This window comes from Sparus aurata, chromosome 2 (assembly GCF_900880675.1).
Source record: "Sparus aurata chromosome 2, fSpaAur1.1, whole genome shotgun sequence".
In the NCBI taxonomy this organism is placed as follows: domain Eukaryota; kingdom Metazoa; phylum Chordata; class Actinopteri; order Spariformes; family Sparidae; genus Sparus; species Sparus aurata.
This window is the reverse complement of record NC_044188.1, coordinates 24,537,088-24,564,234: the sequence shown is the minus strand read 5'-3', so window position 1 is coordinate 24,564,234 and position 27,147 is coordinate 24,537,088. Positions and strand designations below refer to the sequence as shown.

Here is a 27,147-nt window from a genome sequence, read left to right as displayed (position 1 = left end):
AGCGTAGCAACGGAAAAAGAAAGAAGTCGTTTCATCCTTCACAATAAAGGAAAACGTTTGTCAGACTAGCCAGCGCAGAAAGAAATTGACGAAATTTGCGGTTGATAGCATCGATATAAAGGGTTTGAGTTTGTTGCCTGTATGAATGTATTATCATGGGTGTGTTTTGCGAAAACATACAGCGAAAACTAAACACAAGTAATTATTCACATGTACGTTGTCGAGTTTATTTTGAAAATAATACCCGGAAGTTCCACATGTACATCCCGATAGCTCGACTTGTAAATATATCCGCTGAAGTTCCTGTGAGTCTGCACAGCTATTGCGGAAACTGAACGACTCTGTCAGTTGCAGAAGAGTCTACTACATGTCCCTCACAGCGTTTCGTCAGTAACTTTGTATTAGCTAATTTCACCGTGAATGTGCAGTTGAATAACGACTTTAGAAATGGGAGTATAGCGGTTGTAGGAGCAGCTCCACAGTATTTTAGCCTAGCCGAGCTCAGCTACTGAGCTGAACTGGACCAGTTAAGGGCAAGTTTGCTTATCAAGTTGAGCTAAGTTGACTTTTAGTAAATAAAGGTTTGCTTCCACATCTTAACATGGAGTCGTTTGGAGCCATTGGCACCGTTCTTGGATGCTCTGCTGGCATCGTGGTGGGAGGGCTAGTATTTGCAGCCTACAAACTTGGATTACTCTACCAGTTGTTTCACAAGGTAGGTTGTTACAATTCAACATTGTTAATCATTATGACCTCCTAGCTTTGCTTTTCCATTCTGCTCATGCATTTTAATGTACAGGAAGCATTGCACGGATCAGTCCTAGTTAATGCATCACATGTGCAAGAAAATCACCTGTACACTGAAGCTTGCCACAGGTGAAAAGGTAAGCTGGACTCCATTCATGTAAACTTTGACCAGCCTTGTGGTTTTCTAGCACAAAGGGCATCACATCACTCAGGCTGTTAGTGGGATTGCACAAAGCCCACAGGCACACCGCCGCAGCAAGCCAGGACAATATATGGTTATTGTGAAATATGAATGGAGTGAAGAGATAGTGTGGCTGGTGACCTTTAAGGGGCCTTCACCTCACACTGATAGCTTTTGTTTTTTTTTTTTACAACCTTGTGACAGTGAAGTGACAGGAATCATCCAAACATCCTCCTCTCTGAGTTAACTTTTATTCCATCCTGTATCTCACTTCAGACCGAGACCAAGAGCCCACGGCATGGTGGCGAGAGCGTGGCAGAGGTGCTTCGTGCCCATGGGGTCAAGTACGTTTTCACCCTTGTGGGTGGACACATCTCGCCTATCCTGGTGGCGTGTGAGAAGATGGGCATCCGCATTGTAGACACCAGACATGAGGCCACTGCCGTCTTCGCTGCTGATGCTGTGGCACGACTCTCAGGTGCAGACACGAAGAAAGCGAGAATAGATTGGCTACAGTTTTGTTTGAGCACACATCATGTTTGCTGGCATGGATAATAAAGGGATTGGGTGTGCCTCCGTCTTGGCTTGTTTGACAGCTAACAGCATTAATTGTGGCTTGATGACTATGGCCCCGGTATAATAATGACTTTAAAGATAACAACTTGATTCATATAGTACCTGTCATGCAAAAATGCAGCCCCAATTGCTTAACAAAGACAGAATAAAATAATACAAAAATAAATAACAGGTTTCCACCAAGGCAGTTCGCAGTTCAAAGATCCATTGGCCCTGGTATTGTATTAAGTTAAGATTCAACTGTATCAATATCTTGTATAGTTCATTCAGTCAGTAATAAATGTGTTTTTTGGAGTCGGTTGATATGTTCTCGATTGTTACCCCACCAGGCACTGTTGGTGTAGCTGCAGTGACTGCTGGCCCAGGCCTCACTAACACAGTGACAGCAGTGAAGAATGCACAGATGGCTGAATCTCCATTGCTGCTCATGGGAGGAGCTGCTGGTACACTACTTCAGGTGGAGTCAATTCAAATACTGAGGCCATTATAATATTTATGTGCAGGTGGAGTAACATAACGGAACAAAGTACTTGATTTTCAGGTGTCTAACCTCTCCACCAACTGTCTTTGTGGTACAGGGCAGAGGAGCGCTGCAAGACATTGACCAGATGTCTCTCTTCAAGCCGCTGTGTAAGTTCTGTGCCTCCATCAGGACTATCAGGGAGATTGTGCCTACCGTCAGAAAAGCCCTGGCCATCGCTCAGTCGGGAACTCCTGGTCCTGTTTTCATTGAGTTCCCCATCGATACGCTCTATCCCTTCCACCTTGTCTCCAAAGAGTTTGGAGTGAAGAACCCTCCCAAAGGCCTGATGGGAACAATTGTCACATGGTATGTTACCAGCATGACTGCACTTTGTTATTTAGTGTATTTAGAATGCAAGTCATGCTGCGTGAGAATAGTCAACTGGTTGACATGAGAGAAACTGCATGGTATTGGGTTGACCAGAGCTCAACAACCTAACAAGTTAACTGATGTTAGATTTGTAACACTGACATTAATGAATGTCCTGAGAGCCCACAAGTCTACAACAGAGAACAGTAAACATCTTTGGCTTGAGTCTGAGCTGAATCTTTTATACAACCTTGAGCTTAGTTCAACTTTGGTTGAACATTTTCCGTTGTAAAGGCAAATATGAAATACAGTACTGCATATAAAGGGATTTCATGTGACAGTGGTGGTCTGATTCCTTGTAAGGTACCTCAATAATCATCTATTGAACCTATTTGCTGGAGCCTGGGAAACAAGAGATGTGTCTCCGCTCCCTGTTGACATCCCACAAGCCACAGACGATCAGGTACAAATTTAAGGTTTGATGTTACTTGCAACAGTTATTTAGTTAAGAATATTACAGTACAGTACAATATTAAGAGAAAGAAACCAGAGTTTTTTTTTTCCTTCATTACAAATCAGGTACAAAAGTGCATAGAGTTGGTGAGTCGGGCCAAGAAACCTGTTATTCTGCTGGGTAGCCAAGCAACACTACCCCCAACACCTGCTGATGATATCAGGTAACAGACAATTGTTATGCCCCCTTCCTCTCTACTTTTTAATTTTTTTTTCTGTCACTCTTGATTATATTGTTGCTCACTATCAGTGCTATACATTTTAATATTTAAATTTGTGAAATTACTCTGCAGCATCTGGATACCATTGAAGTGTAGTTTAGTTATTTTTATTTTACTTTGCGATGCTCATTTGATCAAAATGTTTTTCTGCTCTACAGGAAGGCATTGGAGGATTTGGGCATCCCCTGCTTTCTAGGGGGCATGTCCCGTGGCATGCTGGGTAGAGACAGTCCCATCCACATCAGACAGAACAGACGAGATGCTCTGAAGGATGCAGACTTGGTGCTCTTAGCAGGTCAGACCCAGATAAACAGTCTTAATCCCATATATTAACATAGCAACATAACATCTTTTTTAACAGAAGATATCTAGCTAACACAAGATAACAAGGACTAATTACAACACAGTTATACAGCAAAATTATGTAGGTTAAGGCCTCATAGAATAACTGCTGATCCTTGTTAAAAGAAATCAGATGTCAAAGTTGTAATGTATTTCTTCATGAAATACAGTCAGGAGGTTTAACTGTATTTTCAAAGTAGCCAGTATAGCCTAAGGCTAGCCAGAACTCGAGAAATGTTAAGATGGAGTGTTTTGTTTGCAGGCACTGTGTGTGACTTCAGGCTCAGCTACGGCAGAGTTCTCAACAGACGCAGTAAGATCATCGCTGTGAACAGAGATAAGACACAGCTGCTGAAAAACTCAGATATGTTCTGGAAACCGACTGTAGCAATTCAGGGTACGTTCACAAACTGCCATCATGATGCATTATCACAATTGAAGTAATCAATTGTATGTATACATCAGTATATATCATTGTAAATATTCAGTGATTAGTGAGGAAAAAGCCATTTTAAAAAAAATCCTTTTTACATTAAAGTCTGCATGATATTGTTTCAGCATTTTGACCTTAAAAATATCTGTCTATTTTAGGGGACGCTGGTTCATTCTTATTGCGGCTTTCCAAAGGCCTGAAGGGCCATCGCTGTCCAGAAGAATGGCCTCAGAGCCTCAAAGCAGGAGATCTGACCAAAGAAAATGCAAACAGGTACAGTACGCCAGGATGATGATCCCTGGTCTGTGTGTGTGTATGTGTCAGCATACAGTATACTGAAAAAACATCAGTGTTACCAGGACAAATTTCCTCTTAACTTGCATTGTAGTTATGATTATTATAAAAAAAAAAAGGTCCTGATTAGTTTGATCTCTAATAACGAGAAAGCAAACAACATCAATTCATGTTTTCTATTCCAGGGCTAAAGCTGATGAGAAAACCGAACACCACTTAAATCCCTTGAAAGTCCTCCACTGTGTGGATGAGCTGATGTCAGAGGACAGCATCATTGTTGCCGATGGGGGCGATTTTGTTGGAAGTGCAGCTTACATAATGAGACCAAGAGGACCTTTGCGTTGGCTAGATCCAGGTTAGATCTCTGAGACCAAACAACAATTACTTTTTGCAGCGCTGTTGTGATTAAAGCAGTGGATGTTTGATTATTATAATGTGAGAGGAGAGTGTTATGTCAGCAAAAAGAAATAATGATTTCAAGTCAGATGATTTGTTGTCTTTTTGTTGCCATATAAAGAGGTTACAGCAGTGCACCAAACACTGTGAGTCAAGTCCTACATAATCACAAGTCTGTCTTATAGCGATGTATCCTGAGGTTAATCATGCTTCTTTGCGAGCATATGAAGTTAACATTACTGTTTTTCATTCATATAGGAGCCTTTGGGACCCTGGGAGTTGGAGGAGGATTTGCCCTGGGGGCAAAACTGTGCCGGCCTGAATCTGAAGTATAGTATTGATTTAGTTCCTCATTTCTAAAAGTGCTCTGTCTGATTGTCAGTGTTCATTCTTTATGAATTAAATGCTACTTTGTGTTCCTTGTAGGTGTGGATAGTCTATGGTGATGGCTCCTTAGGATACAGTGTTGCTGAGTATGACACATTCACTAGACATAAGGTAAAATCACCAATCACAACATTTGCACTCTTCTATCATCCATAATAAATGTGAAGTATAGCAAATATAAAGCATGTGCCAGTATCAATCTCAACATACATGCAACAGGAGAGTGACATAGATTTCAATCAAGTACAGTTGGCACACGCCAGCACAATCCCTTAGGGGTTGTTTGATCAGTCAAATTTTGAAATGATCAAAAAATCACTAAAAGTCACTATCACCTTGATAATCCTCATTTCATCCTGTTTATTCCTAGACACCAGTTATATCTGTGGTGGGAAATGATGCATGCTGGAGTCAGATATCCAGAGAGCAGGTTCCCATACTCGGCAGCAACGTGGCGTGCGGCCTTGCATTTACAGGTACATTTTCTGCTGTGATGGCTTTAATATGGACAGATTATAACCCACACTGTGAGCAAAATCAATGTATATTTATGTGGGATGACTGGGCAGAAATCAACTGGCATATTTTCTTCTCCTCCTTGCAGATTATCATATAGTGGCAGACGGTTACGGCGGTAAAGGCTACCTTGTTGGGCGTGAGGACGAGGACAGGCTAAGTGACATCATCAAACAGGCTCAGAAGGAGAGCCGAGAGGGCAAGGCTGTACTTCTGAATGTTATGATAGGGAAGACCAACTTTAGAGAGGGCTCTATTTCTGTATAGAGCAGCTGTGATTTCTTAAAACAGTGCAGTCCTCTTCCTTTACCCTTTGGCTCTTCATAGACTTGTCAGGCTCTATGCAGGGTTGTAGGAAGAACATACTGTTGGATACTCAGCACTGACCAGACCTATGCTAATCCTTTGTGCCCTTAAAGCCATATTTCACTTTGCTGAGAGGAAATGACTTTAAAGTATGCAGATCTTCTTTAAGAGTTTATGAGCAGTCAGTTGCAATATCACTTACCTTCCTCATCGGATGAGTCAAGGATCACACCAGTAACACATCTGCAGAGTCATAACTGATATCTCATTATCAAACGGTGACTGTTCGTAAAACAAGCATTTATAACAATGTTTATAATGCATAGCTACCTAATTTGTTATCCTACATTTGTTTTGGTTATTAACTACTAAGTTCGACTTAAGTAAAAATACAATAGCCCCAGATCTACCAGCCGATAAACTAAAGCTTTAGTTGTGCTCCATGCTACTTTCAGGTTCATGTTGTGCTATCTCAGCTAATTGCTGCATTTTAAAAAGGGAAACAGTGAAAAGTGAGGAAACTTGCTTTTTCTTGGGATTTTACCTCTTCAGGAGCTTGGGGTCAGATTTTGGAACTCCAAGCAGCCTATTATAACTTTAGATATTTCTTGCGAATATAAACCAGTGACTGAAATCGTTTGTGAGCGAGTGCATTGGTTTAAGTTATGACATGTGACCAGTATGCCTTTCTCTCCTGTTATCAAATGAACATGGAGCCTTTTTATTGTGAGGATACATGAAATCTAACAGCTGTAATGTTCTTAATCAGTTGATTATTTGGGATAGAATCACGTGTTGGGTATAATTATTTTTTTTTTTGAATGTTGAAGATCGAAAAAACTGTATGCCTTTCAGTGTTTGATTGTGTCTTGGAATACATTGGTATGTATATATTGAAAATGTGTCTGCTGATTCAGTTATGTATTTAATACTAACTTGTATGCATTGATGTGGGCTATCATTTAAAATATGCCTATACAAAATATGTATTGCACTATAATTCTAACTTATTTACTCACCAGGTGAACACATGTGTGGATCATCTCACTCCAATATATATATATATATTGATGTTTTATTAGGTAATTTGAGGGAAGTATGTCACCCTTTTGATCTTGAAATGTTAATTTGGACAGATTCTCAAATAAATTGAAAAAAAACAAACAAACAAAACAGTAACGAGTTGGCTTCTCAATGCTCAGAGCACAAACCGTATTGTAGGCTTCTGTTTGATTTTACAGATTCAAGCACCTGGTTATATTTTGTTTATAACAATGCAATGACTGCGACAACACAGTCTAATCAGAACTAACTTAAATATCTCTGATTGTACAGTTTCAGTATGATATTAACTTGACATGAGATTAGCATAACTGTATGTAATTATTGTTGGTACAATTAACAAAACGTACAGCATGGTTTACATCAGAGAACTTATCATTTCAAGAGTGCAGTTTTCTTTTTGAACAAGAGATGGCAGAAGCTAGTCGTGGCTCTCCTCAGGCAATCTATGCTGACGTGTTCCTGTTTAGCATAAGTTATGAGGAAAAAGCCACATGTATTGGTAGAAAACAGGCCATCTGGGAAAACATCTGCTGTTGTGTGTATCCATAAAAGCCAACTTGATTACAACATGTGTTTTGAGTGATTGATCGAGTGAAATCAAAGTATGGTATTTTTCTCAATTATGGAGGCGCTGGCATTTAAATAAAGAAGCAAAGTGAGCGTGAACAAAGCCTTGCTGAACGTTATGAATCTCTTTATCTTTTTGTTAGACATATTGTCTAATTATGAGGCCTTGGACTCCAAGACTTACTGGTTGATTTCTAATCTAATATTGCATATTTGCATACAGATATCCAAATGAAGCTCCATTATAAAGTGAAACGTGCCGCTCTAAGGCTGCAATCATTGCATTCATGTTATAGTGCATAATGTGCATTGCATATGCAACGAGCAACAGCTGTTTGAACAGTTTACAGTCCTCCAGGTTGCTGATGTTTAGCTTCTCTGATCGACGTCACCAAGTTAGAAAGGCTCTACTTATGCTGCTTTCAAGTGCTCCTCGTAAATGTCCCCTTCATAGCTTTGGTTTGTTAATAAATGCTTTGTTGATGTGTGCAATGATACATGCATAACAATTATACAGAATAATACAGTATACGTAATCCGTATTACGTTTGCCACTCGGATGTCATGGGGGTTGGTTACGTTGTGGTCCTGAAAAAAGCTTAATCATGACATGAAAATGGCACGTAAATTCAGATTATTTCACGGCGCAGTTGTCTTTTCATACACTTTTACTCATGGATAACTCTAATATGAGGTGTCTGTGTTGTGTTTTTTTTTTTTTGGCCATGCTCCCTTGCTGACACATATTCCACGCAGGACAGGGAGGGCTGTGGAGGGTTATTCGTACAGCACCTGAAGGCATCCTGAGATCGGACGCACATCACCACAGGCGGTGACTTCAACAGCTTAGTTAAACTTACATAGACTGCCGATGTGTGAAAGAGTAGCCGGGAGAGTCGAGAGCATTGCTGGTGTATAACGGTACAGGTTTTGTTTGTTTTGTTTTGTTTTAGCCAAGGAGACTGGTTAACAATAGACACATACAACTTTAATTACTCTACCTTCAGAATGACAAGTAAAATACAGGTAGGTTTGCGCTTTTAACAACCTCGGAGATAGCTAACCTAGCTCAAAGCAGATATCAAAGTTACGTTAGCTTAACGCTAGTTTTCGAGTTAACGTCTGCCGGGCTTTGTTCGTCCCATATGCTCTGGTGGCACAGTAGCAGTTTGCCGTTCACGAAGAGTTATTATCAGGTTAGCCTTACACCGTCATACAAGCTAAACGCACCGAACTCAAGTCCATTTCCGAGCTATTAAACCTGACTCGCGTAAACCCAGAGACGACTTTGGCTGACTTCGAATGAAAAGGATTACCGCCTGAACAGGAGTAAACGCTGGGCATTAACTTACCGATATCAAGGTGAGTACTGGTAACATCGTGTCCGTGGTGTGAAATGTTACCGGTTGTTGTGTCTCCAGAAATCAGTGCTGGTATTAAAACTTGGAGGGGGTTAAATGCTATCGCTAACTGACACGTTGGGGGGCATTGGTTTGTGTTCAAGTTGGAAACATTAGCAATCCAAGTCAACAAAAAATAGCTAACGTCACATTGTCTATTACAATTTCCGGAAACAATAGCCTTACTGTAGGTCGTACTTCTGTAATGACTAACATCATATGTCATCATCAGACAGGGTGTGTGGTCTGCTCGAAAAACATTAAAAGATTTCCTGTTTGCAAAATGATAAACACAGTGGTAAACTTGTGAAAGCACCGTTGTCATTTGACATGAAAGTCTGACCTGTATTGATACGTCACTTGTAATGTCCCTTTTTGACATAAGTCCAATATGATGATGAGTTCGTTAAAAGATAGTCGATTTGCATGTGGCAGGCGCTCAAAGCAAGAATTGTTGTATTGTGTTGCTTATTGTTGAGCTGAAGTAGTCATCGGAGTAAGCACATGGTTGATCATGTTTCTCTTACAGGAGCTGAATGGCCTCTGTTGTTGCAGTGAAGAGACCTGCGGCTGACTCTCAGGATGCAGACTCGAATGCAAAAAAGCCCAGGTACAGCCTGCACGAATTTTTAGGAAGTTTAGGGAACAGCTTCAAATAATATCTTTGTTTTCTTGAGTTCCTCATTTTTGCCAGTCCTAATCAAAGGTCGGTTTTAGTTCCAGTGTGCTTGAAAATGGTTTGTTTAACCTTCACGCCGTCAGAACGATTTGGGAAACATCATCTTTGGAACCATTATCACCCAATCTCTCTCTGACCTAAAGGAAACTGCTGCCCAGCCTGAAGACCAAGCGAGCCCCTGAGCTGGTCCTTGTGATTGGCACCGGGGTAAGCTCTGCAGTGGCCCCTCAGGTCCCTGCGCTCCGCTCCTGGAAGGGCCTCATCCAGGCCTTGCTCGATGCAGCCAATGACTTTGACCTGCTAGAAGAGGAGGAAAGTCGGCGTTTCCAGAAGCACATGCAGGAAGATAAGAATTTGGTGCATGTGGCCCATGACCTCATTCAGAAACTTTCCCCGGTAAGCCTCAGCCTTCTTCCTTTCCTTGGCTTTCCTTTGTACACCACCCTGTTACACATGCACAAACACGTGGCAGACAGACTGCCAGCTCACTGTCCTTTCCTCAGCCGGGGACATTTTCATGGATTGAGATAAGGCATCTTAGTCTTATCTCTTTAAGAGACACAGCTGATGACACCAGGCCTGTTTGTGGGTCTTTTTCTCAGAAATGAATTTTGGTCTATACCAACCCAAGTTTTTTGTCAGGTGATGTGAGGCTGGGACTGTGTTTTATCTTTATCAGTAGCAACCAGTGCTCTCCTCAGGGCTCCCTCAGGAAAAAAAACACCTGATGAAGGCAGGCAAGGTGAACAATGAGTGTGTGTTTTTTTTTTTTTTTTCATTCTTTCTGTCCTTAATCAGGGCTAACAACATATACGAGAAAATAACAAACCTGCATTGAACTGGTTTTCTATGTCTAAAATACTGAATCTGAATAACTAAAAGTTTATAAAGGTGGTTAAGCATCTGCAGTGAGTACTAGGGAATAATGCACAAAGCCAAGATTATAGGCTAGTATGGGCAATCTTAGTTGCCACTTATGTTTAATCAGCAAACAGCAGCTTACATTGGAAAGAACTTCTAAAAACAATTTAGCTGATCAGTGGCAGCTTTTAAGTATTCCTAGTATGTAGTCTGGTGCACATTTTGTTCATGTTATCTAGTGTCAGCAATAGCTTAAGCACTAATATATACTTTTTCCAAAGTGAAATGAAAAAACAACAAGCTGGGCAACACGTCTGGCTTGAACCATCCATTTTGTAGTGTGGCATCCCCATTTGTAGTTTCAAATAAATGTGCATGATGGCTTATATGACATAACAATTTAAATTCACAACTCCACGCAATCTCATCCTTAAAATTCAGGGGCGTTACCTGACAAGCCTCCACAAGCCCATTATCACTAAGATGCAACATTTTTTGAAATATTCCCTAGTAATTCAGAGTAAGTCATACATTTTGAGTGAGACAGAATTTATTCTCCTTTTCCACCCAACCTTGCAGCTGCAAACTAACTGGAAATTGCAAAAAATGGAACTAATAAAGACATTTTTGGCTTTCCATATAACTTAATTCTCTTTCTTTTGGACCGGTCTGGTCTGGAGCAGGGCTGACAGATGGGAGCCTTAATACCGTTTGCCTCCTGTGTTAGTCATGTCTCATCGCACCTTTGACATTGATAAAACACGCTTTGTTTCAGCCCTCAGCCTGTCAAAGGGAACAAACAGCACTTTTATGGCTTTATCCATCGTGGGTTTTTTTTTTTCAATCCACAGTCGTGCAGACACCAGCCCACTGCCGTTGGCTACGGACACAGCAGGCTGTAGCACGCTGAGGAAAAAAACAAGCATAGAATAATGTGAACCAGCAGCCCCCCAACCCAGATTTCCCAGTCAGAGTTGAAGCACAACCCAAAAAGCAAGTATGCAGTAACTTACAGAAGAGCGTATGAATGTGTAGTGACTCAATTTACAAAACCCCATCTGCAAATATTGTCAGTGTTCATGTTAAGCACACACGTGAGCACTAGACATGAGTTGATGACCTCTGATCCAAGAACAATAATTTCTTCAAGAGTGAATTGTTGCGTTATGATATAAGACAATTTGCAAAAGTACTCAAAACACCAAAAGAAAAGTGAAGAATATGAGAGTGTTATGTTGTCAGTTCCACTAACAGTAGGCTGTGAGAGTTTAACCCACTTTCCATGGAATTGTTTATAGCCCGATTATAGCAGGCATGCAGTTTCCGGTAATGAGGGTAATCTGAAGTTAAAACTCAAAGACGCTGTTTTTCTTTTAAATCCTCTCACACCTTTGACCTTCGAAAAAAACAAGGCTAATTACAACTTTGCTGACCAGTTTATTTGCTCAGTTCAGGCAAGAAATATAAACAGTGTGTTTCACAGGGTCAGAAACATTTATTAATCTGTTGATGGTCATTCTGGTGATAATCTAAGATTATTAAAGGCCTTTATGTACCTTGCTGAAAAAGGAAATTGTCATAGTGAAATTAGTAGTGCTGAAGACACTAGATGCGGATAATGAGCTTCATCCTGTTGAAATGACTCCTGCTGTTTAGCCCATTAGAGCTGTAATCTCTTGAAGTCAGCGGAGCATTTCCCTGCGCTAGGATCACCTTGGTCACTGCATCTCTGCTTTACTCTTTGCTATTCTTAGCCACCTGGCTCTTTTCTCTTTTCTTTTTTTTTTACAACAGGCTCTGCCAGGTAAGGTTGAGATTCAGACCTGGTAGTCACAGCCCATAATCTCTTAGCAGACTCAGGTCATATGTGAGTTGCTACTTGAGGAGCTGTGGATAGGATCAGAGAGGGTGATGTGTTGATGCAGAACAAATACTCCCTTGAGCAGATATTTTGAAAACCAGTTCTCACTTGGCACAACCCCGAAGTCTCACTTGAGAGTAAGAAGCACCTAACATGCCTGTTAGCAGTTCTGTGAAGATCAGCGTCAGAGAGAAGTCATGTTGGAAAGCCTGTTAACACAAAAGAAAATGATGTTGATGCCCTCTTCTGTCACGTGTAATGCCTGGACAACATGACTATACGAGTAGTTAGCACTAAAATTTGGTTCCATGCTCCCCTTCAAGGATAGTAATATGGCACATTTGCATAATAGTATAAATGGTATATTACTATGTTTATTCTAGTATTATAACATAAACAAAATGAAAAAAAATAATTAAGCCGTTACTCAATCTCAGTTTAAATGGAACTATTTATTTAAAGACACTTGATAAACAGGATAAACAAGCTAGTTCCTCCTAATCTGGAAATGCTATGTTCCAATGGGGCAACTCAGAGAATGCAAACTTTTGAGCAAATGAAGAATATGCTACATGATATCTTAAGACTATTTACTCTTTCCTTAATCATTTCCACCAGAAGTTAATTTATGAATCAGTATTTAGTAGGTGCACTCAGCATTTTTTAGGTTATAAACAGTGTAAATTCTCATCCATGTAAACAAAGAGTGTAGATTTAGTTTTTTTCCAGCTTGACCTTTCTTGTGTTAAGACTCAACTAATCAGTGCAGATTCAAGGACAGTCAGCACATTCTTTTCATTTGTTGTGAAAAGGCAGGGGTTTTGGTTAAAAATGTGTTTCACATTGCCACAGTTCTTTACAGTCACATGTGCTTAATGTAAATGTGAAACCTTTCAGCCTTGGCATCAGTGCCCTAGGGATCACTTTTGGCATGACTTACTTCCACTTCACACACTAGATCACAATGCTGATGGTTGTTTGCTGCATTTTTCTGCTCTGGCTGTTATCATACTGCTTTCAGTCCCATCCAAAGGTACTTGGCTCATGATAGATCATCAAGAATAACTAGGAAGATAAGTCCATATGACACTGTATGAAGTCTTGACATCATTGTCATGTCAAAAAGTACATTGAAATGTAGTAATGTGTCAATGTATGTATTCTGACATGACCAAATCCTATTCTCGTACATGTAATATAATTTGTTATTAAAGTATTACTGATATTTAAATTTATATTCTGACATTTCAGACCTACAGAACAATTGAAAGTGTCCCAATTGGATAATTTCTGGCATGTACACTTCTACCCAACACATCATTACTCCTAGCATTTCTTATCTTTTATTTATTTTCATTTATGAATGTATTTTTACAGCGAACTGGCAATGTACGATCCACATTCTTCAAGGACTGTCTGTACGAGGTGTTTGACGACTTGGAGTGCAAGATGGAGCATGCAGGCAAACATCTACTGCGCTCGGTACTACAGTTAATGGAGAGTGGTGCACTGGTCCTCACTACTAACTTTGACAACCTGTTGGAGATCTATGCGGCTCACCAGGGCACCAAGCTGGAGTCTTTGGACCTAACAGATGAGAAGAAGGTAAACAGCGCTTTGACAATGTTATGGAATTGATTGATATTTCCCTGTAACAACACATTCAGTCAGCTTTTTCAGATGAGAGCAAAGGTCACTGAAGCACGCAGTAAAGCGAGTCCTATAGGGGAATTCCACTATTTTTAGACCTGGGCCTTATGTTTACATATGTTGGTGTGTAAATGAGTAGTACAAAAAATGTTGGAATTGGTCCAAGTAGATCATCTCAGTGGTGATACAGGCTGTAACGTCTGCCACATAATCCCTCTGGGCAGTGTCAACCAGGGCCACCAACAGCTGGGAAACACCAGTTCAGTTCAGTGTCCAGGGTCCCAGGTCATGGGTTGGCCCAAAGGATCTTAAAGTACTCTGACACCTTGGGTGCCTTAGGAGATGGTTTTTGTGGGCATTAGCGAGACTACCAGCAGGCCTCACTTCAACTGTAATACATAGTCCACAAATACTGCTTGGTTTTGCCTCTGACAGCCTGAGATTGTTGTTCCAAGTGTCTTGACAAGATTACTGTAATGATCCCTACAGAGAAATACATTTATATTCAGGAGTACAATTCTTGTTGTTTAATCGGAAACAGCTACTATGTCACTTTTGCTGCTAGATCCACCAAACTCCATTTACAGAAACAGTAAAATGACAAGAATTGTGAAAAATAGTTCATTCAAATTCGACAAGAAACAATATAAAACTCACTACCTACCTTAGTTCGACTTTCCCCTCTTCCAGCAAAAACCAATCCTGGTTTGGTTGAAATAAACCTTTAATTCAGTGAATTACATGTAAAAAAAATTTGGCTCAACCTGCTGTTTTCTGTCAGGGTGGATTAAGGGTTTATTTCAACCGAACCAGAGTTGGTGATTGTCTTGGAGTGTGAGTTTTCAGGTAAATCTGCCTGAATGGTTAGCATTTGGGGGAACTCACTCACTCCACTTTTAGAGTTGCACAACATTGTCTTTCTTGTGTAGTTCCTCGTCTGTTGGTTTTGGAGGAAAAAGGCTAATGCTTTGACATGAAAGACCCTTTTGTCTCCTGACAGGGAAAGAAAGGTTAAAGTTCTAGCCATTACTCAGCTGCCTTCAAATTTTATAGATTGAACAATATTTGCGTTTGGCCTGAGATTTCGCTAAAGGGGAAGTGTGCGTTTTACCAGTAAAACTGGTTTATTTAACTTTCGACTGGTTTCTCCACAGTTTGTCAGCTGTTCAATTGTGTAATTTATGTCCCGGCTGATTTAAAGATAGTTTGAATAGTTGTTAAATTGAACACAAGTTTGAAAAAACTGGTCAGAGTTTTCTGAGCGACCCATCGCTCTGCCTCTCAGTCCTGGTATTTATGCCTTGTCTCCATCAGGGCTAATATCCTCTCACTGCTGTTCAGTGATTTTACTCCCTGCCCAGCCAGAACAGGATTGAGTGCAATGAACTGTTAAGTGTGTGCTTGTGTGTGTGTCTAGGTGTTGGAGTGGGCTCAGGAGAAACGGAGGTTAAGTGTTCTGCATATCCACGGTGTTTACACCAACCCCAGTGGTATTGTACTGCACCCTGCTGGATACCAGAATGTACTGAGGAACACTGAGGTTATGGTGAGTCATTACTGGTTGATTCTCATTAATGACTTTATTCTGCAAAGAATCTTTACTAAAAGTGTAAATTGTATGGCACGTTATGGTATTATATTAAAGTTAAGTACAGGTGGTAGTACCATATGGCCTCTATCTGTGCACTTAGTAGCTTTTGTATGAGTGTAATGACAAACATTACCCTGGGTTTCCACAGCGTGAGATCCAGAAGCTTTACGAGACCAAATCGTTTGTGTTTCTCGGCTGCGGGCGCACGGTAGACGACACAACCTTCCAGGCTCTGTTCTTGGAGGCGGTCAAACACAAGTCGGACCTGGAACACTTCATGCTTGTGCGGCGGGAGGATGTGGGCGAGTTCAAGAAGCTGCGTGACAACATGCTTGATAAGGGCATCAAGGTCATCTCCTATGGAGACGAGTATGGCGACCTGCCTGAGTACTTCGAGAGGCTGGCGAATGAGATCTGCAACCGTGACGTGTCGACCAACGGCTGGGGTAAGGAAGACCAGCTCATTTCTGTGTCCGTTTTACACGTCAGCTCAATGGAAGTTTCTCAACACATCATTTTCTCTTGTCATTGTGTCTCGTCTTATCTTTCATTTTAAACTACTATTTCTGGTAAGTTAATTAAACAACATGCAGGAATATTAACTTTTGCATATAACAAATTAACTGCCCAATCAAAGATGTTCCACAACCACATTGCTATAATAAAATGGCATCAAAAGAGAAAATACCTGCACCAAGGCCCAACAGTGCAGACAGATCCATGCATTATTTCCTTAGAAATGTGAGAAACGAAAATGTCCAAAAACGCAGTAGACCATAGTTCTATTTTTTCTTTCTGTGACTTTCTTGAACGCCTGCATTTTATAATTGTCTTTGTTTATCTTTTCCTGCAGGGTCCCCTTCACAAAATGGGGAGGAGCAGCAAAACGGCTTTACCACACAGAAAAGCCTCCTTCAAGGTTAGGACTGAATGCTTCTTTGACTTCAGGCTGTGGCCACTTGGCAAGAGACATTTGCAGAATCATAGAATATATCACTGTCCAGGACTCTTTGTTTTCTTACTGCATGCTGGTAGATAGAAAACTCAAGTCTGCTATTGATTTTCAGTATCAAAAAGACCTGCTGGTCTTCCTCTACACACAGATGTAACTGACTTTGCAGTATTGCATGCATGGCAGTCAGTGGCAACATTTCACTTGATTCTTTAATGTATCTCAAATGTCCCTTCCTTCTCTTTTTGCCCCAGACTATCATTCTTGACAGACAGAAGTCGGGATCAGTATCAGTCATTTTCCTCCACAGCACGAGATCAGTCCACTTTGAGTAGTCCTCAAGTCTGATTTCATTCAATGGATTTAGGAATCCAGGAACACAATGGGCCGTGGGAGACCTAACAGCCGTTGTCAGTATTTTACAGGTGTCTTATATTTTCCTCTATCAGTTCTTGTTTAAAAGGGAAAGGGGGAGTTTAAAGTAACTGTCAACACCAATACCCAACCTCACAGTCCCACTTTACTGTACTGAAATGTTGCTCAACTTTTCAGCAGTTACAGTTGAAAAGACTTGAAAAGTTTTGCAAATGATTGGATGGTATGTTCTCACTTCATCTCGACAAAAATGATAGGTCTGAATCCACCGACAGAGGTCGACTGTGTTGCATTGATTCACTGTATGGATTTGGACTTCCAAGAACGCACTAAGACAAACTGCATGAGCCTGACCCGCCTTCCCCTGCGAGAGAAGTTCTGGGTGCAAGCTGTAACGCACATCACACACTCTTAACTGAAAAAACAGTCCTCTGTTTATATGTAAGGATTGCATCTGTGCTCAACCCTGAAACCAGGAAAACTTGATTTGCACACTACTGGGTCAGGAATGAGGATGGGTTGGAACGATTGTCAGTCGTAGATGGTTACTTGATCTGCAAACACATGATTCTGTCCTCAGAACATGTTTTCAATAACAGAGAGGCGCTCAGCCAGTAGCAATCACTTTGGCCACTCCTGTGCTGAAAATGTTCTTTGTAAGCCTTTTTTGTATTTTTAATACTTGCATGTGTTTTCTGACATAGTATTTATGAGTACTATTTTCAAAATAAAGCTTTTGGTATCCCATTTGTCCTGTCGTGTTTGCCTAATGATGACCAAACAGGAACTGTAACATATGACACAACAAGTTCCACTTTACAGGCTGTCGTAGCATATAGCAGCTTTATTTAGAAATTTTTACATTCTCATAAATTAGCTCAAATCTTCTGTATAACTCTTGATTCTCTCATATTGCACTACCACAAATTAAACGGGGGGCTAGAGATATTTAAGACCTATATTTCTTCTTACAAATGAAGAGTAAATCAGAAGGGAAAACATAAATAAAAGGGGATAAAAGAACAAGTGCCACACAGAAGGCATGGTCTGAAATTGATGGACAACCTGTAAGAACTAAAAAAAAAATTAATTTACAAAATATCTCTCCGGTTTTCATCAACTATAAACTTAGGAATCAACGTCTCCATTTGGTAATGAAAATGTGTTAACTGTGTTAGGGAGGGAAGGAGCTCTGGGAGATGATTTTCATAAAACAATCCATCCAGAACTAGTGTACCATAGTTGTTAGCGTCAAAGAGATGCTGATGCACTGCCCAATTTTACAAAAAAATCTGTTTTGATTGAACCTCATCTTTACCGTTACATGACTCCTTCCCCCCACCGTTTTTGACAAGGGCCTGTGACATAATTTAACAAGTGCCAATGTTCATGCCCACTTGAAAATAAATGCAAAATACAGACTGTAGAATTCAGACTGCTCCTCAAGACTAGAGGGTTTCTGACCTGAACTGCGACCGTACTCTTGATGGATAACACCACCCGTGTAGTGAAAGTGTTAACTAAGAAAACAGGAGACAGATAGGCACTATGGTCACTAAGCTTTCCTCAGGCACAGGCAGCTGCTGAAATGTCACATTCAGCAAGCCATCACGACCTGACCTCATTTACATGAAGAAGGGAAAACTGACTGACAAAATGCCAGGTAGGGGATTTTTCTTTACTGTTTAAACCAGTAAACTGATGACATTTACAGCCTCAATCCATCCTAAAATGTCATTTGGATGCGACTTCATTTGTTTCAAAACTCGGGCTGATCTGAGGTACTTTTTGAATGTATGCCCAAACCGTTAAGAAGTGATGCAAAGGGAGGCCCCTCTGCCTCTGTTGCAAAATGATCTGTGTCTTTCAGAGTGCACGCTTGTCCTTTACTGAGAGAATAAAGTCCTGTGCATGACATGAGTTCCTCATTTGATGCAAATTAGAGAGGGCTGGACAGGAGGATGAGATACGCAGGTTAGCAGGGCTGGAACATCTCACGGCAGCATGGCAAAAGGTATTGTTGGCTTTGTTGCGTCGATGAATAAACAGCGGAACATGCAGCCACTTAAGCCTTCATCAGGGCGCTGACCACGGCGCGGGCGTTGAGGCTGCGCAGGTCATTGTAGGTCTGCCCCGTGCCGACGAACACAATGGGCTGGCCTGTGATGTAGGTCATGGAGATGGCAGCGCCCACCTGTGAGGGAGGAAGGATGACGCATGAGTGCTATCAGCTTTCCGGCTTGAAAATGATTCATAAAGTCATAAAAAAAAATAAACAGCCACGGAGAAATCATTCACTGCAATCAAAAGATCCTTTAAAAAAGGTCACACCACATGATTAAAGCCAGGTGGGAACATGTACCTTGTCGTCGATGGTGTCAAACTTAGTTAGAACAATCCCATCAATGAGGCGAGGCTTGTCTGTCATGGAGTGGTCTGCCAGAGCCTGATTGAACTTTACCTGAGGCACGAGAACGAGGAAGTCGAGTCATTCATGAGGACACTGATGACAACAGGTTTAATGTGTTAAGCGCCATTTTTCCATCCCAGTCTTTACAAAGAGTGCAAGGAGAAGAATCGATTACGATGACTATTTAACGAGACAGCAGATGGCTGAAACAACGCTGACCTCTGCTGGAGAGTTAAGAAACAACAGATTGAGTTTCTCCCAAGGCCTTTTTCTTATAAAGTCATTTCTGTTTATGTCAATGAGGGGCAACCTGAACTCTGGCAGGTGCTTTAGGACTGAGGGTAATGCACAGGTCTGTATAAAGTCGAAGCCATAACCATCAATCTCTGCTGCAGTCATCTGAGTGCATGGTCTGCGGTCTTACCAGCTGATCAACGGCCTCATTTCCAACCAGAGCTTCTCCGACAAACAGCACAAGGTCAGGCATGTTGACTGCAATAAGTTTGGCCAGGGCCGTCATTAGGGGGGCGTTGTCCTGCATACGCCCAGCAGTGTCCACCAGCACCACGTCAAAGGCCTGGTTGCGGGCTGTAGACATGAGGCACAGGAGATGTACATGTAAATTTACCACAAGGGTGATATTAATCTCATCACCACCTCTACACCTCTTCTTTACAACGAAGGTGCACTACAAGTAGGAATCTATCCACCAAAGCTTTACATTCTCCCGGTAAGATAACTTCATATTTATAACAAATCCTCGGTTGGAAAGCACCTAACATACCATAGGCAATGGCCTCCATGGCTATTCCAGCAGCATCCTTCCCGTAGCCCTTCTCATAGAGCTGGACTACGGGCCGTCCTCCATGCTGCTCAGGAGGATGCAGAGAGTTCAGGCGGCGCTGATGAGTGCGGAGCTGCTCCACCGCACCGGCACGAAACGTGTCACAGGCCGCGATCAGCACAGAGAAACCATTCTCTATCAGCCAGAAAGAGATCTGGACCAAGACAAAGAGAAGTTTGTTCCACAAATGAAAATGAGAAGGACAAAGTGTGACAAATTGGCGCTAATATTTTGGAGTTAAACTCTGAAGCTTGATATAATATTTAACTGCTGGAAGCTCAAAAGAATTTACAATATTGTTAATTGTTTTTACATATTTAAGAGGGCTTTTTTCACAAAAGACATTTAAACATTAAAATTCAAGTAATTTAATTTCAATTGTTGAATTAATGTGTTTGTTAATATATTTACATTTTGAGTTCTTGTCCAAATATCACCAATTTTAGCATCAGATATCACTTAAAGGTGCCACTTGTAAGAATAGCGGAATTTTGCATCTCATTCCCAGCTTGTCAAGAACTGACACTTTGGTATGGCGGCCGACCCGTCCTACAGTCCCAGAGCGGAACCGCAGCATCGAGCCATTAATACTGTCATTAGCTACACATTATTAGTTCAAATGTGTGCTGTGAAAAAGTTAATTCATCTGACTGCAATTTACAAGCGATTTTCAATACTTCAGAATAATAACATAATTACCCCTGGTGTAATGTGAAAATTAACATTACAATATCAATGTCTGTATAGTACATTTGGCTTAAAACTGCTAATTCTATCTACTGCTTCTATTAACAGTTCCACATATTTAATCAGGACTCTTTAATGAATTCCCGCACAAACCTTTTGTCAAGGCATGCAGTAGACAAGGGTGGAACGTTACAGCAGGCTGGGGACACACTGGGTAAAGTTCTGCTTTTCACCAAAATGTAGGTCAAGTGCTAAACTGAAGGAGCCATCTAAAAAAAGCTGGTTCAGTTATACAGGCTTGATTATCAAAAAATGTTTAGAAATGGGTTAAATAAATAATGTGAATGTAATATGGAGGGATACTGCAGATATTGCACTCAGTGTAGACATTTGAAACATAGTGAGCCCCCATGTGAATCCCCCAAGGTCTAATAATAGAACCATACATGACCAAGTCTGGCTTCCTGTGTGGGTAAACGCGGGGAATTCACCGGAAAATGGTGGACTTGCCATCCCCTGTTTAAACAGTTACAACCCACCTTGGCCAAGTTAGTGGACTTTCCAACCCCATTGACACCGCAGAAAGTAATGACGAAGGGCCTTCGCTGGTTCTGCGCCTCCATGACGTCTCTCAGAATATCCACCCTTCGCTTGGGCTGCAGGATCTGCACCAGCGAGTCCTGCAGGGCCTGCTTTACAGTTGAGGCCACAGCTACAAACGCACAAACACAAAAGTTGTGTTAGCAGCTATACCGCTACTTACTGAAACAAACTGTCTCCTACGATGACATCGCGGTTATTGTGTTGTGCTGTTAGGGGGCGCACCACAGAGGGTCTTCCCACTGCTTTCTCCTGTCAGAGACTTGCCTTTGAGTCATAACCTCCACAAGACACAGAGACATCTTAAGAGTACATTTGCATTTCCACACGAGAAATCCGCAGAGCCCTCCTCTACATTTAGTTCACAACACTACCATGCGCCTGCTCTAAAGCTGACGTCACAGACAAAAACTTACGGTGTATACCTAAATGTTCTAAATATGAAAGTACTTTTTCAAAACTCTGCTTGTGATTATGAAAATAATGAGCTGATATTGAGAGACAGATGTTTTATGAATTGCAAAATGAAAACAGATGGCTTATTAGAGGTTTCACACGATGGCAGGTTCTACTGCTAAATCTCACAACAAGCAGGGGAGCTGATTCAATGAAGCATTTACGATACATTTCAGGGCCTTTTCAAACTGCATATTCCTAACCTCGGGCTTTCCCATGCCCTGGGCTAATGGTTAAAAGCCTTAGCACTGGGGATGCACGTTATCGATAAGCATAATTACCTTAGTCACAGCTCTAATAAGATTAATTGTGTTAAACTCAGACTTTCTCCCTCCTCTCTGAACACTTGCAAAACAAGCCTTGCAAGTTACAATTGTTGTTATCTTCTGAACTTGAAATACAACGCCCATTCCAGTGACATGTCTACACTGCGTGGCTCTACACAGGTGCAGCAGCAGCTTTATATCATGATCGCCACAGCAGCATTGTTGTTCTGCTTGTTCTTCTTCTCTGTGGTCATTGGCAAACCAACTTTTAAAAAGGTGCATAACACCTCATACCGTGTGAAAATGCTGAACTTGTTAAGTCAACAGGGGCAATCTGGCTGTCTACTGTTGGTTCAATTTATCTGCTATAATTCAATAAATGTTTACATTCTAGAAAGATGTAATAGGAGCAGTAGAAAGCATCCTGACTGTAGATGGTACCATTGTTGTTCTGGGTTGTTTTAATCACGTGGTGTTTGTGATGTTTCCAGAGCATCAGTTATATATCAGTGAAGTGAGATGTCTGCACAGAGCCGTAGGGATACGAAAAGACACCATCCACAGTCTGTTCACGCCGCTGCCTTCTGGCAAAAGATACAGAAGTATCCACTGCTGCCAGACTATGGATCAGCTTCTTTCCTCAGGCTGTGAAACTCCTGAACTCATCCTCAACAGTTAACCGTACAATTTATTTATTTTTTCTTGTTTTGCTTAAAAGGGACTACAACCTGCATTTCTCTGTGCAACCCTGGTTGTCAAATGACAATTGAATAAACACCGAAACTTGAATTTAGGGGATAACCCAGCAAATTTTAAAATCTGAAATGTGTAGGACTGTCACTGTGAAAGCTTCCTTAGCCTGGGGCCAAGAAGGTTCTACGAATGCTTTACACTATGGCTAAGTGCAGTGGGAAAAGCCCTATGGTCTTGAAACACTGTCACTGATGTCCCATTTACCTTTAATAATTGTAAAAAAAAAATTTCCAAGCGCATATACAAAATCCTGGTCTGGTTATTTGCATCTTGTGCATAAGAAACTGAGAGGAAGATCCCACTTTAATCAACTCACTGTGGTATTCATCCAGACAGTGTTGGGGAAACTACTACTGTAATCACTTTAATTTCCTTTTTCCCAGCATGTAGACCAGCGCGCCCAGAAAAAGATGGTAGTGATGGTAGAGAAGATGCACCCTGTGTTGTAATGAATCCTTTCACCAATTAAAAAATAATTTAAGAAAGTGGGCGAGGATCTAGTCTGTTGTGAGTATGTCAAATAAGTGCGAGAGTTTACTTACTGGTGAATGTACCCATGACTTTGCCCTCCAGTTTTTTGGCTACAGAGTCGCAGAGCTGGGAGGCAATTTCGGCTGCTACATTCTTCGCTACAGGATCATAAAGCAGAAGTACGAATTTGAGTTTTGATGATGCACTTTGTAATGTTAGATCAAGAGGGTGAGCGGGAGCGAGATGTGATATCATACCGATGAGGTGGTCCCTCATCTTATCCAGTACAGACTCCATGTCCGCCCGGGTCAGGCTCTTGGACCCCACCAGGCCCTTCAGCATGCCGAACATGCCCCCAATACCGCCACCTTTTTTGGAGCTGAAATCAACAAAACAAATGTTGTTGAAAGTGAAAAAAAATAATAGAAAACATACATAACAGTACACCCTTGACAATGTAATTCACACTTTCTTACCTCGTTTTGCTCGTTTGAGCGACAACCACTCTCTCCTCTGCTGCTTCCTCCTCCTCCTCTTCCTCCTCCTCCATCTCTTCATCCTCACTGGACTCACAGTCCACAGACAGCAGGTCACCCTTCATGGAGTTTAGCTGCATCCCCTGAAACACATCCAGGACAGGAGAACTTGGCACCAGGCTTTTTTTGTGAACACTATGAAAGTGAGTGACAAAGACCCTCTAACAAGAAACATAGTAGGATTGGACTGAAGGAGAACGGCCACATACTGGGTTAATTTGTGCTTCCATGTTCTGTTCATCCCCGTTTGAATTTCCGTTCTTGTAGCTATGGTCCAGGTCCTTGGTGCTGCTACCACCCATGTCCCAAACACGCATTTGTTTCTTCCTGGGCTTCTGAGGCTTTGGGGACTTACTGTGAGTAGGATGACAGAATATCAGAATTAGGACATCAAAATGAATTAAATAAAGCTTTAACTGGGGGACTGACAATACCTTTTTCGCTTATCTAGATACTACAGGGTGCCTGTCAACAACATAGAGATCCCTCTGTGCATGCTATCCCTAAACTGCTGCTGGTGAGACAAGTAGCCGTGTCAAAATATGTCTGTACGAATAATGTATTTCAGCTATATCTTATTTGACATACATAATTGTATTTTTTTTTCTTACCTGGGTTTCTCAGCAGGCACCACCGTGCGCTTGCGAAAGAATTCCTCCCTCTTCTTCTGGATGATCTCGTCAGCAGTCAAGCCCTGGTTACCGTTTTCGACCATCTTCTGCCCAGAGGACGAGTTCTTGCCTTGATCCACTTTGGCAGGCTGAGGCTCAGCTGCAGGAGCTGGGAAAAGATTGGAATTTCAAATAAAGTCAGGATTTGTTACAAAATGTCAAACCAGCAATTTAGAACGAGCTATTTTAGAACCACCACCTCCAACAGCACTCACCCTCCTTTTTGGTATTTTTATTCTTCTTGCCAACCGGTTCCTTGGCTTTGTCACCCCCCTTCACCTCAATCATCGACTTCACAGTTTTTTGGGATTTCTCGGACTGCTTGAAAGTCCGCATGGAGGCAGGGCCCCGAGCTTTGCTGCTGTCCTCCGCCTCTCTTGGGGTCAACATTTGATATACGTCAGCATGGGCACGACAAAAACAGTTTTGTTTAATGAAGCATCTATAGATGATGATAAAATACGTCCTCGCAACTTCATTGGTCCAATTCTTATTCATATTCAGCGCTGCAACAACTTATCTGTTAGTTGTCAACTCACACAATTAATCAGCAACTTATTTGGTATTGCTTAAGCTATGTGGTTTTGGGGAAGACATTTTAACCAGAAGAGAAAGATCTTTAGTGACAGACTCTTTTTTCATACCTAAACAAACTAATTGAACAAACTCTCTTCATTTTCATTACTGAATAACCGAAGAAACTAAATGACCTTAAAAGGGCAAACACAATTTCATACCGTTTTATTTTGTTAATATGTGGCGGATCCTGCCACCTTTCTAGTGTCCTGGGGCTTTAATTTCCCTGGAGAAGAGCTTGTCTAATCAGTTATGGGAAAAAGAAATATTTATGAGTTTGTATTATTACCTCGTTAATATTCTTAATATTAAGATTCTGAGTTCCAATTTCTTTTCTTAAAACTACACTGTGCCCCTTTAATCTGCTTCATGGAAAAAAAAAGAAGGAAAAAAAGCTAAATAAATAAAAATAAATATAAATAAATAATCAGACTGTAGCTTTTTAAATATGAATATTTTCTGGTTTCTTTACTCCACTATGACACAACACTGAATATCATTGCAGCCCTATTTCTTATGACACCTGTTGAGCTGAAATCCCCCTATGAGTAAAACTGTCCTTACCTGAGAAGCATCGTGAAGTCATCCTCGAATTCATAGTTGAAGTTGAGATGCTTCAGAGCCCCCTTTTGCTCCAGCTCGTTCTTATAACGATCCCTAAAATGCAGCTGGACGTCATCTATGAACTTGTCCACGTACGTCAGCGTCAGGATCTTTTGAAAACCCACCTGGACAGAGGAAGGGCCCACACAACGGTGATCTTCGACATGAATCAGTGACAGATTTGCAGTGCGAAACCTCAACTGTGTTCCGACTGTGATGGATTTAGCGTGCAGTTCGGAGGACTTACCACAAAAATCAGCTCAAACTCATTGTCGAGCTTGTATTTGAGACTCAGGGCCTCATGAGTGTAGGAATTGTTCCCACTTCGCTCCTGTAACGTCACAAAACAGCGTTGACATGTCAACAAGAGCTAAACACACACAGCACACATGTCGCAGCTGCTACAGCTAGCCCTCTGTGTGTCCCTGACAATGTGAAAGAAGTCACTGTAGAACAAACCACATCGAAATTCAGCTTATAACACGTAACACTGTGACTGACAGGCCTTTCAAACCTCAAAAGTCGCTTGTAGTGTACACTAACGTTACGCAAGAAGCTAACGTTTGCTACCTACTGGCGTTAGCATCGGTTAGCTAGCTGTCCGAGCCACACCGAGAATTAGACACACACACACACACAGCTGCCACGGAGTTTTGACGTGTCGTTACTATCCCACCTGAAGGATCACGGAGCGGATCAGTGCGTTGACAGGCCCGGTGAAGGATTCGGTGACACCGGCTCCCTGAAAACACCACAACACTATCCCCCCTTTGCTGAAGATGGTGAAGAAATCTAGCATCTTGCCACCACGGATCTGGATTTAAAACACACACACGGAGGGGGAAAAAGAGTGAGACCGGAGCCCTGTGGTGAATGAGTGGCCCCGTAAATATGTAATCTGCTAGTATACAGAAAAATCAAAAATATCAAATCTTACCAAATAATACTTAAATAGATAACAAATCCCCCACGAGTAAAATCCACCACCAGCGTAAAACTGTTTTCGACACGTCAGATGCAGAATCAGGAAGTGACGCGTTCTTCCGGCACTTTCTGAATGTCGCGCATGCGCATTTCAGGAATAGCGGCGCATTAAACATCGCTTCCCCTGGACTTCATAATTATACCTTGCCTGAGGGTGGCGTCTTTATACTTCCACCTTTTGAAAGGGGCAGTAACTTTTAATAACATACAATATTACTGAGGTAACAATACAAACAATATTAATGTGTCCCATAACTGAATAAACAAGATGTTCTCAGAGGAAAATAAGGTCCCCCGAAGACTGTTTGAAGCTAGAAAGGTGGCAGGGTCCGCCACATATAAACGACGTAAAACGGTATGAAATGGTGTTGTGCTTTGATGTCAGTTTGTTTATTCAGTTTGTTCCGATCTAAAAATGCATCTTACTCTTCTGATTAAAGTGTCTCCTATACACTACATATTGCACCTATAAACCATTGAACTGACTGAGTAAATGTAGCCTAAACAAGAAGCCTACTTTCACAACTTTAAATTTAATGAATAGT

General features: G+C 41.4%; 3 protein-coding genes across 4 annotated transcripts; 2 read left to right on the top strand and 1 right to left on the bottom strand.

Moving 5' to 3' along the window:
* The first annotated feature begins 246 nt into the window (after positions 1–246).
* On the top strand, positions 247–7,475 carry ilvbl (ilvB (bacterial acetolactate synthase)-like). Its single transcript, XM_030439163.1, has 14 exons — positions 247–715; positions 1,205–1,406; positions 1,834–1,961; positions 2,083–2,333; positions 2,700–2,799; positions 2,916–3,013; positions 3,229–3,365; positions 3,675–3,809; positions 4,004–4,118; positions 4,325–4,494; positions 4,794–4,864; positions 4,962–5,033; positions 5,293–5,398; positions 5,527–7,475. The coding sequence occupies exons 1-14, from the start codon at positions 602–604 to the stop codon at positions 5,703–5,705; spliced, it is 1,878 nt and encodes a 625-aa protein (XP_030295023.1). The 5' UTR covers positions 247–601; the 3' UTR covers positions 5,706–7,475.
* Positions 7,476–8,165: 690 nt separating this feature from the next.
* fam118b (family with sequence similarity 118 member B) lies at positions 8,166–17,492 on the top strand. 2 transcript variants are annotated; one of them, XM_030439167.1, is made up of 8 exons: positions 8,166–8,738; positions 9,306–9,386; positions 9,599–9,851; positions 13,555–13,782; positions 15,245–15,373; positions 15,567–15,864; positions 16,272–16,337; positions 16,625–17,492. In XM_030439167.1, exons 2-8 carry the CDS (start codon positions 9,313–9,315, stop codon positions 16,636–16,638), a joined length of 1,062 nt encoding a protein of 353 aa, XP_030295027.1. In that variant the 5' UTR covers positions 8,166–8,738; positions 9,306–9,312; the 3' UTR covers positions 16,639–17,492. The 2 variants fall into 2 exon arrangements, with proteins under 2 accessions (XP_030295027.1, XP_030295028.1); XM_030439168.1 differs by having other exon boundaries at positions 8,169–8,297.
* A 65-nt stretch (positions 17,493–17,557) lies between these two features.
* srpra (SRP receptor subunit alpha) lies at positions 17,558–26,677 on the bottom strand. The gene is made up of 15 exons (XM_030439162.1): positions 26,556–26,677; positions 26,295–26,432; positions 25,866–25,949; positions 25,580–25,743; positions 24,655–24,815; positions 24,380–24,548; positions 23,978–24,122; positions 23,709–23,851; positions 23,490–23,611; positions 23,304–23,390; positions 21,226–21,398; positions 19,940–20,153; positions 19,580–19,743; positions 19,108–19,206; positions 17,558–18,939 (listed from the first exon to the last, which is right to left on the bottom strand). The coding sequence occupies exons 2-15, from the start codon at positions 26,415–26,417 to the stop codon at positions 18,811–18,813; spliced, it is 1,977 nt and encodes a 658-aa protein (XP_030295022.1). The 5' UTR covers positions 26,418–26,432; positions 26,556–26,677; the 3' UTR covers positions 17,558–18,810.
* Positions 26,678–27,147: the final 470 nt, after the last annotated feature.